The sequence below is a fragment of the Haplochromis burtoni genome, unplaced genomic scaffold (genome assembly GCF_018398535.1).
Source record: "Haplochromis burtoni strain Fernald_Lab_line unplaced genomic scaffold, NCSU_Asbu1 Contig_296, whole genome shotgun sequence".
Lineage (NCBI taxonomy): Eukaryota > Metazoa > Chordata > Actinopteri > Cichliformes > Cichlidae > Haplochromis > Haplochromis burtoni.
In genome coordinates this window covers 235239-252782 of record NW_024582657.1, presented here as the reverse complement: position 1 = coordinate 252782, position 17544 = coordinate 235239, and the positions used below count along the sequence as shown (strand labels likewise).

At 39.3% G+C, this 17544-nt stretch overlaps 2 protein-coding genes across 3 annotated transcripts in view; one reads left to right on the top strand and one right to left on the bottom strand.

Moving 5' to 3' along the window:
• Positions 1-70: 70 nt before the first annotated feature.
• Positions 71-7987, bottom strand: si:ch211-223a10.1 (putative ZDHHC-type palmitoyltransferase 6). Of its 2 annotated transcripts, none has more exons than XM_005940677.3 (10): positions 7673-7987; positions 6978-7113; positions 6781-6891; positions 5599-5731; positions 4835-5013; positions 4584-4657; positions 4241-4403; positions 4080-4162; positions 2582-2772; positions 71-1390 (listed from the first exon to the last, which is right to left on the bottom strand). In XM_005940677.3, exons 1-10 carry the CDS (start codon positions 7791-7793, stop codon positions 902-904), a joined length of 1680 nt encoding a protein of 559 aa, XP_005940739.1. In that variant the 5' UTR covers positions 7794-7987; the 3' UTR covers positions 71-901. The 2 variants fall into 2 exon arrangements, with proteins under 2 accessions (XP_005940739.1, XP_042083949.1); XM_042228015.1 differs by having other exon boundaries at positions 73-1390; positions 6978-7356; positions 7673-7765.
• Positions 7988-9549: 1562 nt separating this feature from the next.
• The window catches only part of wdfy4 (WDFY family member 4), a 38925-nt gene continuing 30930 nt past the window's right edge, over positions 9550-17544 (top strand). Inside the window, exons 1-10 of the mRNA XM_042228026.1 lie at positions 9550-10208; positions 11049-11300; positions 12602-12713; positions 13400-13524; positions 13624-13752; positions 13895-14084; positions 14760-14949; positions 15304-15464; positions 16606-16838; positions 16952-17091. Of these exons, the coding sequence (XP_042083960.1) occupies positions 10188-10208; positions 11049-11300; positions 12602-12713; positions 13400-13524; positions 13624-13752; positions 13895-14084; positions 14760-14949; positions 15304-15464; positions 16606-16838; positions 16952-17091 (1553 nt within the window). The 5' untranslated portion in view covers positions 9550-10187. The remainder of the gene's footprint in view (positions 10209-11048; positions 11301-12601; positions 12714-13399; positions 13525-13623; positions 13753-13894; positions 14085-14759; positions 14950-15303; positions 15465-16605; positions 16839-16951; positions 17092-17544) is intronic.

The window sequence follows — 17544 nt, the reverse complement described above, 5'->3', positions numbered from 1 at the left end:
AATCAAGACAAGAGAATACAGAAGGTTAAAAAGCCTTTATGTGATCAACTTGATCACTCCATATGTACAAGCGGCAGTACAGCAGACACTGAATTATGTCACACGACATGGCCACTCACACAGACCAGACACACCAGCCTCTGGGGTGTGTGGAATATCATCTATAATCTAGAAATACAGTCCTGAGGGACACATAGGAAATGAGTGTGTGTAATTGAAGGCATGAAAAAAGCATATCCCATTAATGAGAGCAGAGGAAGTGTCATGGCACAAATGACTCGGAGCAGGTTAGAGAGGTAACGACATTAGGTTGGGAAGAAAGTCTTTTGGGTCGTCTGTTGTTAACCATTATCTCCAGCTAATCACTGGACTTGCTAATTTTATGAAAACACAGTAAACTTTGATCAGTTGGATGTTTTACAGTTTTACAAAAGTTTATTTAGAGCAGCAATAAAGAATGACATTTAAAAATGATTACTGGGATACAAAAACGAGTATAAACACAGGCTTTCATGTAGACGCTCGCTGCTAAAACACAGTGTCAGAAATATTGAGTACTTTACACAAACAATATAAAACAACGAGAAAATAAAAACACTGTTTCTTAAAGTATGAGTTTTCAGTGAGGTCTCTAAAAACTAGGCGAATGTCTACATTTGTGGTAGATACCCTGCAAGTCACTTTGTGAACTATTGTCCTGGCAAATCTACAATAGCCTATTTAATATCAAAATATATTAGATATACTAAAATCAAGTACCAGATATGGCATTAAAGTTACTGAATCTAAAAAGGACATTATCACAAACCACCTTACACAGAGGAACTAAGAGTGAGTATTTGTACTTGAGCAATACTGGAAATGTTTTCAAATAAGCTGCACAAAGGTCAGAGTGACAGTTTTAAATGTCTATGGCAGTTTTGTCCTCTCTGGCTTGTCTGCTGCCCACCCGTCTCCAACCCTCCATCAGAAATGACAGCACTATCACCCAGCGCTGTGCTAGTGACCGCTGTCGTGCGGCGCTTTCGCATTGTTTAAAGTAGGTGGTTGTTCCAGTGGCAACAGCATCAAACTGCTCAGTTAGAAGCCACACCTCCCAGATGAGTGTCAGTCCATTCATGATCATCATGACAACAACCCAGAAATCCTCACCTAACAATGTGAGCCACAATGAGAAGCTGTGGCTGCCTCCAGGCATCTTGCTGTACAGGTAACTTATTCCTGTGGCAACAAAAAGAAGGTGGGCAGCCACCATGGAGAGGATGAAGACCAGGAACAGGCGGTGGTTACCTCGGCCAATGCACCGGTTGAGGAAAAGACAGTGATGGTCGTAGTCTTTAATGCACATTTCACACAGCTTGCAGTGTTTAGTGTAGTCAGGCTGAAAGAGCTGTGATGAAGACAGGAGAAGGTCATCAAAATATTAGAAAGAAGTAATGCATTTTTATGTATAGACTTTACCAAAAAAAAAATGGACAGGGCTTTAAACCTGCATTCTTTCTAATGACCCACATAAGGCCACTCAAAAAAATGTGTCTGCTTGGTAATATTCAACTAATTTACATTTTTCATCCCAGAAAAAAAAATGTATATGTGTGACACAAGCTGTACGGAAGAAGGATGAGAATGAAGATGACAGATTAATTTCAAAGCAAGAACTTTGATTCAGCGAGCTAAATTTTATAATCTGGAAATTTAAATCTTGCATGTAAAGTTCTATTTCATTTAATAGTTTTTAATCAGATATTGGCTCTTTACATGATGTGTTACTGAGGGGCTCAATAGAGCTGTGGTTACAGATTTGCCTAACAAGCAAAACATCCGCGGCTTGATCCCGGGAGGAGACACAAAGCCATTTTTGATTCCATCAAGAAGAGCATCTGGCATAGAAATCAAACATGTGGAGCTACCTGCTGTGGTGATATTTGTTAAAAAGGGAGCAGACGAAAATAGGCAAAAAAACTGAAGTATACTAATACTACTACTACTAGTCAGTTTAGTCTTTCTAAACTAGATAGCTTCAGTACTGTGGTGAAGTTTACATCAATTTATGGTGTTGTAAGGAGACATCCAGAGCAGATGGTGATGATGCTGATTAAATTCACTTACTAAATTCTACCTTTTATACTAGCTTTAGGCTGTCTGAATCTGGAATCTATGTGCTAATGTATCTTGTTCAATTTTTTCTTTTTGCTAAATCCACAGGAAACAGTGAATACTTGAGTAGCAGTACATGTCACAGCCTGTAGACAAAGAAAAATATATCAGATCTCACAAATCAAGTCATTCTGTGACTTATTACCAAGTGATTCTTTTCCTCTCACCTCACTGCAACATCAGATCTTAGGGTTCCCCCACCTACCAAATCCCTGCATATATTACCTGGCAGCTCTGATATCTGTGGTCTTAACACACGTGCGTGAAGACCTTTTCTAATGTGAGGGGAGTTACAATTAGCAGAAAGGCTATGCATAAATTTCAAGATCTAAACAGAAAGAGTGATAATTAGAAAAATAACTACATACAATATAAGGTGTGGCATGTAAAACAAGTTACCAACATGCCCATATGAATGTCTCACCTCACAGTATGGACAGAACCTTTGTGGGCTCTGGTTCTTCTCCACCAGATCAGCGATACAAGAGAACCGAGGATCTGATTCTGCTCTGTCTAGTGTCCCAGGGTCTTGTGTCAGAACCTTACAGAATAACCCAAGGAGTATGGAAAAGTGGACCATCGACACCTGGGTTAAACTACTGGTTGGCCACACACATTCACAACATTAAGGATAAAAATTGTAATAGCACACTTTACATACATTTAAACAGACTCGGTAGAATACCAAATAAACTAGCTGCAGTTTACATCAATGTTTGCTGGAATTCATATAAAATTGTAAAATGTATATATATTGAAAATGTGAAAAATGTAACAGTCAGTAACCAAAGATTAGTGTAACCAATTCAAAATGGTAAATATGGTTAAATTTTCATCTTTTCCCTTTCCTGAGTTACACCATTTTTTTTTTGTTTTCGAGTGGTTTATAATGTTGCAGTGAAGTTGAGTTTTGACTTCTTCTTCGCCACACCTGCCTCCATATCACCATATCCCTATCCTCTTTTCCTTCAACCCTCTGCATGTCCTTCTTCGCTCCATCTGTGAATCTCTCCCATGGTCTTCCTCGCTGCCCATATTTAGCATCCTTCACCCAGTGTATCCACTATCCCTCCATCTCAGCCTTGTATCTCTAACTTTGTCTCCAAACTGCTCATACTCTTTTCTAATCCTGTCCCTCCTGGTCACTTGCACCAAACTCTTAGCATCTTCATCTCCCCCACCTGTATTTTTGTCAGCGCCACCATCCACAAATAATACATCACAGCAGGTCTCACTACCATCTTGTAAACCTTCCCTATGACTCCATCTGTCACAAATAACCCTGTTCACTTTGATTACACCAGGTACTTAAACTTTCACTACCTCTACTCCTCGCATCTTCACTGTTACACCTGCCTCCCTCTCATTCACACATGTATTCTGTCTTGCTTCTAATGACTTCCATTCCTCTTCTCTCCAGAGCACATCCACAGCTCTTCAGACTCCAGACTCACAATCACAATATCGTCTGCAAACATCATCGTCCACGGAGACTGCTGCCTGACCTTATCTGTCAACCTGTTCATCACCAGTGCAAAGGAGAAGGGGCTCAAAGCTGATCCCTGATGTAATCCCACCTCCATCTTCAACCCATCTGTCACTCCTACCACACACCTCAACAATGCCTTGCTCACTATTGTCCTCACTCTCTCCAAGATTAGATTAAACAAAGGTCCCCTCTATCCTACATATCTCCATATGTGACTATTTGAATATAAAATGTAGTCACTTCATCATACAGTGGCATTCTATTTTGTCATAAATAGTGTATGATTCTGATGTGTTCATCCATGCAGTTGAACAATTGTGCTGAACTCCTCCAAGACTCACAGCTCAGCTAACGTAGGCATGTGAAAAGCGGAATTATCAAGAAATATGTATGAGCAAAAGACCTAGTATATGCTAGCTTTTCAAAAGGATATTAGGCATCATTTTTCCATAGAAGCAGAGCAGAGAATGGATCAAACCAGCAATGAGGGTTCCCAAGTAGATCGGGTTAGGTAACCTAGAAAGAAGACATATGCTATGTGATATAATAGCAGTAAAGGATGATTATTTACATGCACTACAATTTTTGCCAAACCTTTGGTATGTGGTCATGCGGTGGTATTGTGTGAAAATGCTTCTGGCAAGCCATGGGAAGAGCAAACCACAGATTAAACCCCCATAGCCTCCCAACATGGCTGCAATCAGCAGGATGGCAGCTCCACTCAGCGATGGAAAAAACAGTGTCCAGTAGTATAAAACTGTTAAGAAAGAAGAACACAAAACACCCTTTTACCTGTTTATAAGATCACATTCAGCATAAAACATCTAAAAAAAAAAATCCAATTTCAGAGTTGTAACATGAACTGTTTTGCAATTATTATCTTTGTGTTTTTATTGTAAAATAAATGAATAGAGCTCATATACAGATCCAAATGTACCATGAGACTCTCTGGGCTTGTGGTGTATTGGCTCATTAATGTACCGACTCAGTAGTTTGGTGAGTTGCTGATGTCTAGAGAAAAAATACAGCAGAGTAATAATCAGCATCATAATCCCAAGAGAAAGATCGAATCAGGAAAAGCAAACATACTGGATATTTCATAGGTACCAAAGGATGCTAGAATGAAATGCAGCATCCTTCTAGTTTTATGAGGGGGGTGTCACATATTTCTGGAAGCAGCAGATTCACCTAAATGTTTTGCCCTGTTTGCTGAGCTCCAGTGGTGTCAGGCCGCTATGATTCTTCTGATGGAGCATCCCGCACCCTGTTCTCTGCAGTAGTATCCAGCACACTTCCACTCCACCCCTCTCTGCTGCGACGTGAAGCGCTGTCGCACCCTGCTGGTCAACTGCATCCACAGCACACCTCTGAAACATATTTGCAAATCCCAGAAAATGTACATAATTTAAGCCTTAGTTTACATTTTAAACAGTTTAAAAGTGGAAAAGTAAAAAGAAGAAAAAACAAATATTTGCAAAAAAAGTGAAAAAGATAAAAACACCAACAGAATGCCTATTATTTTCAGACGCATTAAAACAGGTACAGGCATTGGTGGAAATCACTGCTCAGGCTCTTGAAAACAGTCAGTGACTACACTTCAATGCTCCATCCCCAAAATGCAAGTTGAAACCATGCATTCATCATGCAAATATATACTCTGTGTGCTACATGCAACACACAGAGTGAGAGACAACCAGTCACACTATTTACATTATTAATAATCCATACTCTAAATGTTTGGGTTAAAGAAGCACAAAGATCAAAAGTTGACTAAAGCATAAAGTCACAGTATATTTTTGTATGATGACGTTCGTCATCCCGGCAGCTTTTACACAATATATATTTGACTCAACATTGTTATTAAAACTTTTAGATTGGGCATTATCTTGTGTATTACTGTGTAATAATACTGTTGAGGGTGAAAGAGGCAGACAGTGAAAACTGTATCATACCTGGTCCTTGAGCAAATACCGAATAACTTCTGTGTTTCCTGTGGATGCAGCCAGGTGAAGGGGAGTCACCTGGTACATGTCTGTGTCTGTGAATCTAAACATTCCTGTCTCCCACAAATAGTGCACTGCAATGCTGGGAAAAACAACTAACAGTTAGTGCATGCATAATACAGTACTTTGCAAAAGTCACCCCACATTTCTTTATACTTTCCTTCCAAGAAGCCAGACTGTCTTCTCATTTTTATAAATATCTTGAGCAATAGTTCTCCAGGCTTTCTGGAGGGTTTTTGTTTTTGTTTTAATTGAATTTTGGCTGCTTTTGCACTCATTTTCTGTTCAGGACATACAGGAATGTTCTGTCTGTTAACCCCCTTAACGCTGACCTGGACTAAAAATCAGTCCAATAGTTTTTTGGGGTTTTTTTGGAGTGATCAATGCAAATTTGGAAATGTTGGTTCTATCTATTTATGTTCAAATCAGTATACATACAGTGAGTGTCTACAGCCATCTGTAAAACTGGCAGAGGCTCTTTCATGGCATGGGACTGCATTTCAGCCAGTGGTGCTGGGAATCTTGTAAAAAATTATGAATGCAGAAAAGTACGATAGGATTTTCATCCACCATGCAATACCATCTGGACAGTAACTGACTGTCAACAGCTTCTTTTGTCATTGTGACAATGATCCCAAACACCCTGCCAGTGTAGTAAAAGCATACCTGGATAGAAACACATATAGTAAAAGACTATCAGTGGACTGGGTTCACCAAAGCCCGGACCTTCTTATTAAAGCGGTGTGGAATTATTTTGACAGAAAATGGGAGTAAAGGCAGACAAGATTTAAGGAAGAGCTTTGAATGTCCTTCAAGAAGCCTGAAGACCAATTCCTGAAGTCATCTTAAAGAAATTCAGTTCAGGCTGTGTTGAAGAATAAAGGAGATCTTAATGACTTTGAAACTTATTAGAACTGTACATCCTCTGTGTCAACCTTATATACTGTATTTCTATTTCTATTTATGTTTATACATGTATCAATAGATCACTGCACCTATTTCCCATTCTTATAGCAAAATATAAAGAAATTAGGAGTGGTTCAGGGCTTTTGCATAGCACTGTATATATAACTGTGTAGTAGCCCATGGCAAAAACGACTAAGTTTGTGATACAATGTTTCATCCACTTACATGCTCCCCCCAGTGACCGCATGGTGCAGTGATGTTTTTCCCTGTAGGTCTATGAGACGTAAATCGGCCCCATACTGCATCATTTGATGTATGATGTAGATGTTCCCTTGCCTGATAGTAGTACAAAGTGCACAAGCTCAAATCAAGCTCTCACCTTGAAAATCCAGGCTTTAACTAAATATGCAGCTGCTGCTCACCTGCAGGCAAAATGAAAAGCTGTCTGTCCTGCATCACATGTCAGGTTAGGACCAGCTCCTGCACTAAGGAAAAGGTCGACCAAGGCTCGGTTACCATGCAGAGCAGCATAGTGGAGTGGGGTAAAGCCACCCCAACCTGAATGATGAGAAATGCATTTACATTACACAATCAAGCTTGATGACACTGACCTTCAACTCTGACTTTGACTAACAATATGAGACTGGCATAAATGCATCGACTGTCAGCCTGTTGACGCTGAAAGCCCTCTCAAGTTTGGGGGTTAGAGTAGTTCAGCACAATGTGACTTTGTGCTGTGTTGTCACTGGATCTGTCCATCTCTTCATCACAGGATCTGTGCCAGACCATCTCACAGAAGAGCTGCAGCAGAGTTAGGTTTCTTTTTGGCATTGTGGCAAAATCAAACCAAGAGAGACCAGAAAATGATCAAATGTACAATAACATCCGGTAAAACTATAGTTAACTCCCAAACACATTTGCACATTATTCCAAAGTTCTAAAGCCAGGCATGGCAAACAGCATAAAGTGGGTATAAACGTTCTCTTTCTAACTAATGTTTCAGCAGTTTTCTCGCAATAAAATGAGGAAATTGAGAAATCCCGTCGCGATAAGGTTGAATAATGACCTTTTAAAAAAGCCAGATCTGAAGTTTGCACTGTATCTCTTCCTAGCTTACCTTTTTGCTTGAGTATAGATCGGTTACTCTGAACGAAGTGTATACACTCTTCAATATTTCCTCTCTGTATACAATCAAATATGTCTCCACCGCTGACGGAGGACACGGGCATCGGATGCATTATGATGGGTACACGGAGGCCACCTTCTAGTGTTACCACCGACAGAAACTGCAAAGGAAGCAAAACCAACTCCTGGGAAGCGGCGCTACAACATCATAAGGTAAAGTGAGAAGGGATCTCATGTATCGTTACAAAGCAACCGACATCTTTCATTGTGTCAAACTGATTGAGGCAATCCACGCCCTGGACACCGCATTGGTTGCAAGGTGTCACGTGGCCGCGCTTTGCCCAAAGCACGTGGTCGCTATAAATACCATGACGCCTCCAAAGTAAGCAGTAGCGCTGTGCTGTGCTGCGATACCAACTATTACTAATACCAGTACCAATACTTTAAAACCATAATGACAGCTTATGTGGGGGAAGCAGAATGTCGTTTTGAAAATAAAACATAAATGATCCTATTTCACGATTTCTTAAAAAATAAATAAAAATAACAGTCAAAGTAGCCATTCATTTTTCCTGACTCTTTGAATACCCCCCTTTCCTAATTATCTCCCTTCATCTATTTTCTTGTGTTAATTTAGTCTTTCTCCATCTCTTCCTCACTTCTCCACAGATGGTGCATCAGGATCAGTTGTTGCTGGTACTACTGTTCATGGTGCAGCAGCCCAGATAGTTAACATGTTGGTTAATTTGACACATTGGGCTGCATTTCTTTTTCTTTTCTTTTCATTGTTTTATCTCAGCTTTCCATCTTTTACCCACTTCTTCCACACTGAACCTTTTCTACAAGCTGCATGAGCGTGCAGCAAAGGTAGAGGAGGGAATGGGCTGTAAGTGCTTGTATCCACTGGGTCGCTCTTCAGGCCGGCCCATCAGCCGAAAAGTGCATCGGCCTATTGGGAAAATGCCCTGTATGCCAGAGTACCTGACTTAGAGGATAGAAACAACATATTGATCCGATCGCAATGCCAGTGTTGGTATCGATATTATCGATATTTGGATGGCCCCGCCCACCTCTAGTAAACTGAAAGTGGCCTGGGGAACTTACCAGAATAGTGTAAAAGAAATGCAAACACCACGGTCATTTAATGGAAGTGTAAGGCATATACTGAAGGAAAAGAGAGCATGCCTTTTTTATTACTTGCCCCTTGCATTTAGTCGTGTAAGATTACGTAAGAATAGCATGGTTTAACCTATAGTGCTCAGGAGGTGAGCTTGTTGGATTCGGAGGCTAAAATAAGAGTCCAGCTTTTTAACTTCAGAAGGAGCTCGTCAGTTACACATGTCGTCAGCTTACAAAGGTTGGTTAACACTTCTCGTTTTGAAAGTGGTTACTATATGACAGCTTGACCCTACAAAAGAGAGGGCAACTTTGACTGGGGAGCTGACTCATATGTGTGATTTCCATAGCCACACTGTTATCTTTACTCTTTAATTTGCATTCGCTAATTCTGGAACCCTCTTTAAGTGCAGGCATTTTCACTTGTGATACTTAATCTCAGTACTAATACTGAGCTATGCGGAAGGACATTGCTAAGCCATTTTCTTTGCTACATCAGCGTCTCTGCTCTCTTTACTGAAAAACACCGGTTCACTTAACTTATCAAGCTTGAAAGTCTGTGTAATTTTGAGCCTTTTCTTTTACTCCCAACTGCTGTTGATGACACGTTTCTGTATCGTCAATACTCACAAGATGGCGCCGTTTAGTCATTTAGCTAAACACTTCACAAGTGCCGCACACGTCTGTGTGCAGAGTTTCTGCTGTGGTTATTGGCTTTAATTCACATTCACGAATTGTGGTGTGTTCTGCAACGTTGCTAAAGGCTAGTTTCTGTATTTAAAATACTACTTTAGCATATAAATACATCAACTGTCAACTTGCATGGGTTGCTCTTCTCATAGGTTGGTTTTGAAAAGTCCTTCCTAAACACAAACAGTCCAGCCATTCTATTTATTACCAGCAAACAAACAAAAAGCACTTTGTTTCCAATTGTTTCACCAGCAAGTCAATTCCTTCACGCCAATTCGTGACTAAAAGCCAGGTTTGTGGCTTTTGTTGGTGAGTCATGGGCCATGCCACTGTGATTAAATATCACAACAACCTTACAAGACCGGTCTATAAAAAGAAAAGGGACGTTTCTTTGAGCTGCAGTGGGAGGGCCCCATCTAGCCAGCTAAACAACTGTTATTTCACTTCTGCTTCTCTAAGGAAGTGGGAAAGCACATGACTCGCACCAGCTGATTTGAGTTGCTCAAAGTTCAGTCTACTTGGTGGAGATTAGTAAGAGGCGGGTACTTTTACAAAGGGGGCTGCAATGTATGCACTAGTCATGTCTTAGCAGGTTTCTTCTTGTCCATTCCTCCTGACATGGGAACAGAAACAGACCACTCAAGTAGTTGGAATAACACAGCACAGATGACAACATCACCTTAGTGCCAGGAAAACCCCAGATGGCTCTTACACAAACTCAGGTAAAGAATGATCTGTTGCATCTAAGTATTCATGAATTTTGTGGGAAATATGAAAAATGTGTTGGCTTTAAGTTAAGCCCTCTGATTCTTACCACCATTGTTCGTTATGAGTACGTGATTCAAAATGGAAAGTAGTCGAAATAGAGCGACTATAATATGGAAACGACACTCTGGCTACAATTGCCATGCAGTACAATGGCATGAATGTTTAGCAGTAAAACTCCTCACCTCCTAATATGCTGTTAAGCAGAAGTGAAACACATTGCCTCGCAGTATTTAAATAAAGGGCTTATTCAGAGTCACTTACTCCCAACAATGTTGTCCTATTATAAGGGTAACAAGCTTTTGATTTTGGAAGTGCAGTTGTATTGAATTGACTTAGGAGTGCTTATTGTGTCATTTTCACACGAGAGATAACTGGTGCTGGTCATTTAACACTACACTACCGGCCGATTCTTAGCAAAAGATCAGTCTTATTTTTTTGACAAAGCAATGGTGCGTTTGAAGCGTGAAAAGTATCACACAGTAGCTCTCAAAGTACTGAAAGTTGGACATCCTTTGTAAAATGCAGACCCTTCATAAAGATGGTAATCAGTAAATGAGAATGGCACATGACTGCCAGTGGTTTGTCCTTCTGCCTATTTCTGAATTGAGACAGTGTGACCAGGGTTGACAGCAGAAGGTTTAGCTTGGGACAAATTAAACTGAGTGACACAAGTGAAGAAAATGTGATTAGATAATATTGTGAAGATTATATAACCTTGCTGTATCTAAAAATAAATAAATAAATAAAAAAAAAAAGATGGAACTGTCATATTTTTTTTTTCTTACCCCCTCCAGGAGCAAACCTTTAGAGGGGAGAGGATCAATAAGGAAACTGGAGAGCTGAGTGCTTCGGGAGAGTTAACAGTCTCTGTGGAGTTGAAGTCAGAGAAAGTGGAGGGCTCTTGTAGCAACCCTCAACTCACACAAGTGCTCAAAGAACAACTGCAGGAGCTGAGAATTCAAACAGCCTGTACCCCTGACCACAGAGCTGTTACTCTGGAGCAAAGAAAGGACCATCTGCGGAAAGTCCTGCCTCTATACATACAGGTATAGACCACTATAAGCAAATAAGTGCATACTTGCCACGGATTGTTCTTCTGTTTATTGTTTTCAGAATTATGTCTTGCACCTCAGTAGTCTACCAAGCATGTTATGTATTTCTGAATATTGTATAACACAGAACAAATTTTCTTCTTGAGAGCCTTTATTAGATTATGTCATTCCAGTTTGCAGTGGGGCCTAAGTTCAAATTTATAATCAACTTTGAAATGGGTAAGTAGATTGCTGGAGACAGTGTGGCATCTGGAAATGCTTCAAACCACAGGAATGAAGACTTAAAGCAACATTAGATGACAGTCAGATGTTTCAACCTTAGGTGATCTTATCACTGAGTGGTTCCAGAACTATTGTGTATGTTGTTCCGGTATCTTTAGATAATAATAAAAAAACAAAAACTCCTTTAAATTGGTGGCTTCATGCCTTACTTTAATTAACTGGTGAAAGAGGTTTTTCTGTTTTTTTCCTCTCTTGATGCATCCCAGTTATGAGGAACCCTTACTGTTTTTTGTAACACTTGCATGCACTGTTTCACCACTGTGCTCTTACAAATGCAGACATAATTAGTCTCCATACAACCACACGGAACCTGATGGCTGTGTGTGGTTGTATGTGAAAACCTCACAACCTCATAAGTCCATCTTTAGCAAACTAAGTAAAATCTGATATTTTCTCATGGAACTGAAGACTGTATAGTGTGTGGTACCTTTCATTATTTATAGTATAAAACAGCGGTCTAAATGTAATATTTTACTTAACTTAATGCCAAGTACTTAGTTAAGTAAAATATTAGTTATCTTAATGTCAAGCTGACGAGATTGGCTACTGAGAGGCAAAAATCGGTTGCATTTTAACTTACTCTTACACTCAGTTTCAAAGTAATTCGCAGAGAGAACTCTTACTAATTAAATTAGTTACATCAAACATGTTGATAGTACATCAAATCCAAATCAATATTTCTGTTCTCAGTTTTTACTTAAAGGTTTTCAGAGAGGTATTGGGACTGTATTTTGTTGTATAGAGATGGGGAAATGGTGTGAACAACATGTAACTTAGTACATGGCTACATTTACAAAAATCAGCTTCGTCTTCGTCTTCTTCGTCTTCTTCTTCTTCGTCGTCGTCTTCTTCTTCTTCGTCTTCGTCTTCTTGTTCTTCTGCTGCTATTAGTCTTTTATTTATCCAGGTAAAACATCTCACTGAGATTAAAAATCTAATTTCCAAGAGAGACCTGGCATCATGGCGACATAAGTCAAAATACATGTGATGGTTTCTATCCTCTTCGATTCCAGGCCTGTGAAGATGGTGGCCGATTTGAAGGTTTGGACATCAAGGAGCTCGCAGCTCTCACCGCTGACACTGTCATCAGCATTGTCCACAAGAGACTGGCAGACAGACCTGCAGGTACTGCTTCTTACAGTAAATATAGCACAGTAAATTAAGACTTTGGGACTTTCCTCCACCTACTTCTGCTATTTCTGGGTGTCGCTGTTTTTTTCAGTCAGTTATTTTGGCCACTTGGTAAATGGGATGCATATTGAAAATCAAAAGCATACAGTACAGTGTAATGCAGACTGTTCTAAAAAATTATGAAAACACAGAAAGAGGTTACCACTTTTCTGGTTTTATATTTCTATTTCTCTGTCTCTCTCCTGTCTTACTCTCTGTTCCAACTGTTGCCCGTTGTTTATGAAACTGTATATTTCTTTAGATAAGAAAGAGAAAGTTATTTGAGGAAGTAAATGCTTCTTCTTTTTGACACGTGATTTAATTTAGAAAAAGGCCAGCATGGTCCCTGTAGTAGCTTATTAGTGATTTACCTCTTCTCAAGTTTAACTTTCATTTCATTTTAAATGAGTTTACTAGAAACTGTTGTGTATTAAATAAATTCTATTTAGTTATACTTTACTGAAACACTTCTAACTTAAAAAAAATCTGTTTGTTAATTTGGATTTATAATTATGCCAGCTAAGCACATGGTAAAGAACTAAATTGAGCAAAACCGCCGTATTTAACTGTTTTTGAGTTGCATTAATGCCTTCAGATTGTCACAATAAATCTGTTTAATTTGTTTGTTTTTAATCTCTCAGAGGAGGCCCGTGAAAAGGTGGTGCAGTTCTTCAAGAGGCCAGATAATGACACAAATCATGAAATGGAAGAAAGTTTAGGATGGCTGCTGTTAAAGTCTCTCTTGCTGCTTACAGCTGACAGCTCAGTGAGTCATTAACAGTTTTAAAGCATAGTAAAGTTTCAGTTGGGTTGCTACTCCATATTTTTAGTTGATCAGGTGAATTAATTATGTGTTTGTTTTCAGGATATACTGTCATGTATAAATCAAGAACTCCCTGGTGCTTTGATGAAATGTCTGTACCTTCTAGTGTGCCTTCCATCTAAAAAGGAGAGCATCAAAATAGAAGAAACCTTTCAGGAAACATTAACACAGGTTAGTAACAACTGACTTCTCCCTTTAGATGGCAATGGGTTATTTTTGTTTCTGTGATTTTTGGTTTTCTGTTGTGCAAACTCACATTTTCTTCTTTCCCCAATTTTTGACAAACCATACTTCTCTCGTCTTTCTCTTTTAGGTTATTCTTCAGCTGTGTAGGCTGCCAGTCAATGTGGAGATACTGGTAGAAACTCAGGAACTGCAGTGTCTTATTATTGGTCTCACGTCATTATGGGATCAGACCAGTGCCACCTGGAGGTATCAAGCCTCCCGCATCCTCAAGGCAGTCTCTGCTGTAGCAACAAGCAACACTGTCCCCAGCTTACTAGGTAAGATAAAACACAAATATTTGCAGTAATTAACATTTTTGTAGCAAGTATAGTCTTCTTACTGATTTGCTTCTTACTTGTAATAGCCCATATGGTGTGTGTGTGTCTGTCTGTCTGTCTGTCTGTCTGTATGTGCCTTATATGATTTACTCATGAAAGTGGCCACTTTCATGAGTAATCACATATAAGTTTTTACTATTTCTTTTCCGTATGGGAGGCCTCATTGCACTCTTAAATATTGTGTCAAAACAGGATACATGGTAGCATGAGTGGGAAGTGATTTGTGCAGTAATGAATTAATTATAGCAAGAAACATGATCTAACATCTCAAAAGAGTTGTACTGAAAGTCACATGAAGCCTTAATAAGCACAAATAATTCATTCGAATGTTCTAGTGCACATGGGTTTACTCAATTTATTTTGGATACCAAGATGCTATCAACACTTTTCCATGTGGTATTTTGTTCAATTGACTCTGTGCCACTTTGCTGTGGAATTAACATTCTACTGCAGTTTGTGGAACTTTGCACTAAGAAAAACATTTTATTAAGTCACTATTCAAGACTGCTATAAAGATGTATGGTTGAAAAAAAATTGTTTGATTAAACTGTAAACTTTTATGCAAATGGATGTTGTTGTCAATTCGCTAACCAAGAACACTGCTTTTCTCATTAGGCAAGAACTGTGTTCGCATCTGCATCCAGAACCTCTTGCACATCACTGGTGATGTCTCAGGATCACTGCTAGCTGAGGTGGCTGTGGCTGTGTTTAGCTTCATTAGAGACACCTATCACCTCAGTCCAGCCCTCTTCATCGAGTTTGACACAAACAATGGCTACAAGGCCCTCGAGAATATCCTGAAACGGTGAGAATAAAGGTCGCTGACACAAAAAACAATGAAACAGAAGCTGAAGTTAATGATACTCAATTAAAAACATATTAAGCAGACATACTTATCTAAAGACAATTAAATATGTTAAAAGAATTGTATTGTTGTTTTGTTGGTCTTTTTAAGCAAGGAGATGCACATTAGTGAAAGTTAAGTGGAATTTATTAGGATACAACCACTTCAAGTAATGAAATGTTTCATATAAAATCAATTTGGTTGGCCAGCACAGAGGAAGCTTTATTTATCTTTAGTAAAGAGCTTATCTTTAAATATTTATTTCTACTCATCATTTCTTATCTTTGTTGTCTCCTATTGTTATAAAATCATTAGCTGTGAGGAGGGCGTGTCCTTAGAGCAGTTTCAGCCTGTGGAGGAGTTACTGGCTCTCATTGGGTCTTTCACTCTTCTTGGAAAAACTGAACTGAAAGTGGCTCTTTGTGTCACCAACCCCCAACCTTCAGGCTTTAAATTTGACCCTCCACTCACTAAAGGTAGGCCAAGCCTTCATAATAAGCTCTCTATTGTTATTCTCAGGACACCTGTCACTAATTATCACTTAAGAGCTGATTGTACCTTGAGGATAAACTCTGTATTTGGAAGAGATGCTTCATATTCCAAACCATCTAATTAATATCAGTTGCATGGCTCAGCAAAGACAGAATCAGATTTCCCTCCCAGAAGAACCACACAGGTCATCCCTCCTTTGCACTTTTGCCTTTATATAACCCACCCAAACTACACTACCCACTTCCTATGATTTCCCACACATCCTGACTCCCCATACAGCTACCCCCACTGCAGCACACAACGCCCCTCGGGTTAACAGGAAGCTGAGGTGATTATGTCTGGGATGATGAAGTGGAGGCTTCCCCTCTAACTCTGTTAGGATGCCCCACATCCATTCACCACTGGCCTACAGCAACCAGTCATCTATCATGGATGCACACACATCTCTATCAACACTCAAAAAAAGAGTGTCCATAACAAACACATACATATCATCCCAGCGTACACACAGACACGCACTCAACACCCATCTATCACATCAAGGAGTAGATCTGTTTCCAGCAGAGGGACCAGGGACTGTTTTATGCTGACCTTATTTGGTTTTGATGCAATTTTGTGTAATCGAGAAAATGAATCCTATTACTAACCAGCCTTTTATTTATTCATGACAAACATAAGTGTGTTTTGGCACCTAAATGTAAGGCCTCCTCTTAATATTTTGACAGTACAGTAAACAAACTCTATCAAGGTAGATCATGCTACTTTTCTTTTGCACTTATGCATGCGACACTATCAAATCTTTGCTTGTATAACTCAATAGGTTTGTGAGATTGAACATGTGCTCTGTTGTTTATGTCTTTGTTTTCCTATGGCATTCACATTGTGATGCCAGGAATTTGCACGGATAATTCAGGTTTTAAATTCAAAACATCTTTTAGCTAAATTGACCTCAAACTGATATTGTTTCACATTACTCTGTGTCATAAAGTAGTATAAGAGTGCATTCCCTACCCATTCATATAGAACATATTTTCTCAAATCTGATCAGATCTAAAAGCAAAAATCTTATTTTGAGAAGTGTTCTAGTCTTTGGACACATTTTAGTTTCCATACTCGTGTCTCCAGGTTTGGCAGTGAAGAACCTTCGTGCCTTCCACTTGCTGCAGGCCTCCTTGATGCATTCTGAGGATTCTCTGCTTGCCTGCCAGCTTCTTCGAACCTTACAGACAATATGGGAGAGAGACCCAGCCAATTTCTTCCTCTTGGAGTGGACTGTTCAGTCAGTGGCCCAGCTGGCTACTTGTGTGTGGCGTAAACCAGCTCCCGTCCAGAAACTCTTCTTTTCCCTTGTAGAGATGGTATGATTTCTGATATTGACAGTAAAATACATATGCATCCTTTGTCATCAATGCAACAAGCATACAGGGCCTGATTAAATATCTTTTATTTATTTATTTTTTATTTTAAACAGGTGATATTTAAATTGAACTACATCCCCCATGAGACTTTGCGTGCACTGTTGAATGTGTTGAAGCAGAGCTGGGCTGGGACTCTGGCCGGTGCGGTGGCAGGGATAGAATTTGGAGTGGTGGCTCTTAAGAGTTTTCACAAGTAAGCAGTGCAAGTTGTTAAAATATTTATCTTTTCAGTATTTCCTGCTTGCTCATGTATGTATGTATGTGTGTATATATATATATATATATATATGTATGTGTGTGTGTGTGTGTGTGTATTTGTGTGTGTGCTAGTTTGTGTGTGTGTTATGTGTATGTGGGTGTTTGTGTGTGCTGTGTTTGTAATAGTAGATGTAATGTGATTTTCTAATGTGTGTATGTATATGTGGTGTTTGTGTATGTATGTGTGTGTGGTAGTGTGTAAGTGTGTGTGTGTGTGTATTGAGTGTTGTATGTGATTGTGTATGTATGTGTGTTGTGTTTGTGTATGTGTGTGTGTGTGTGTATATGTGTATGTGTGTGTGTATGTGTATGTGTGTGTGTGTGTATGTGTATATATGTGTATATATGTGTATATATATATATGTGTATGTGTATATATATATATGTG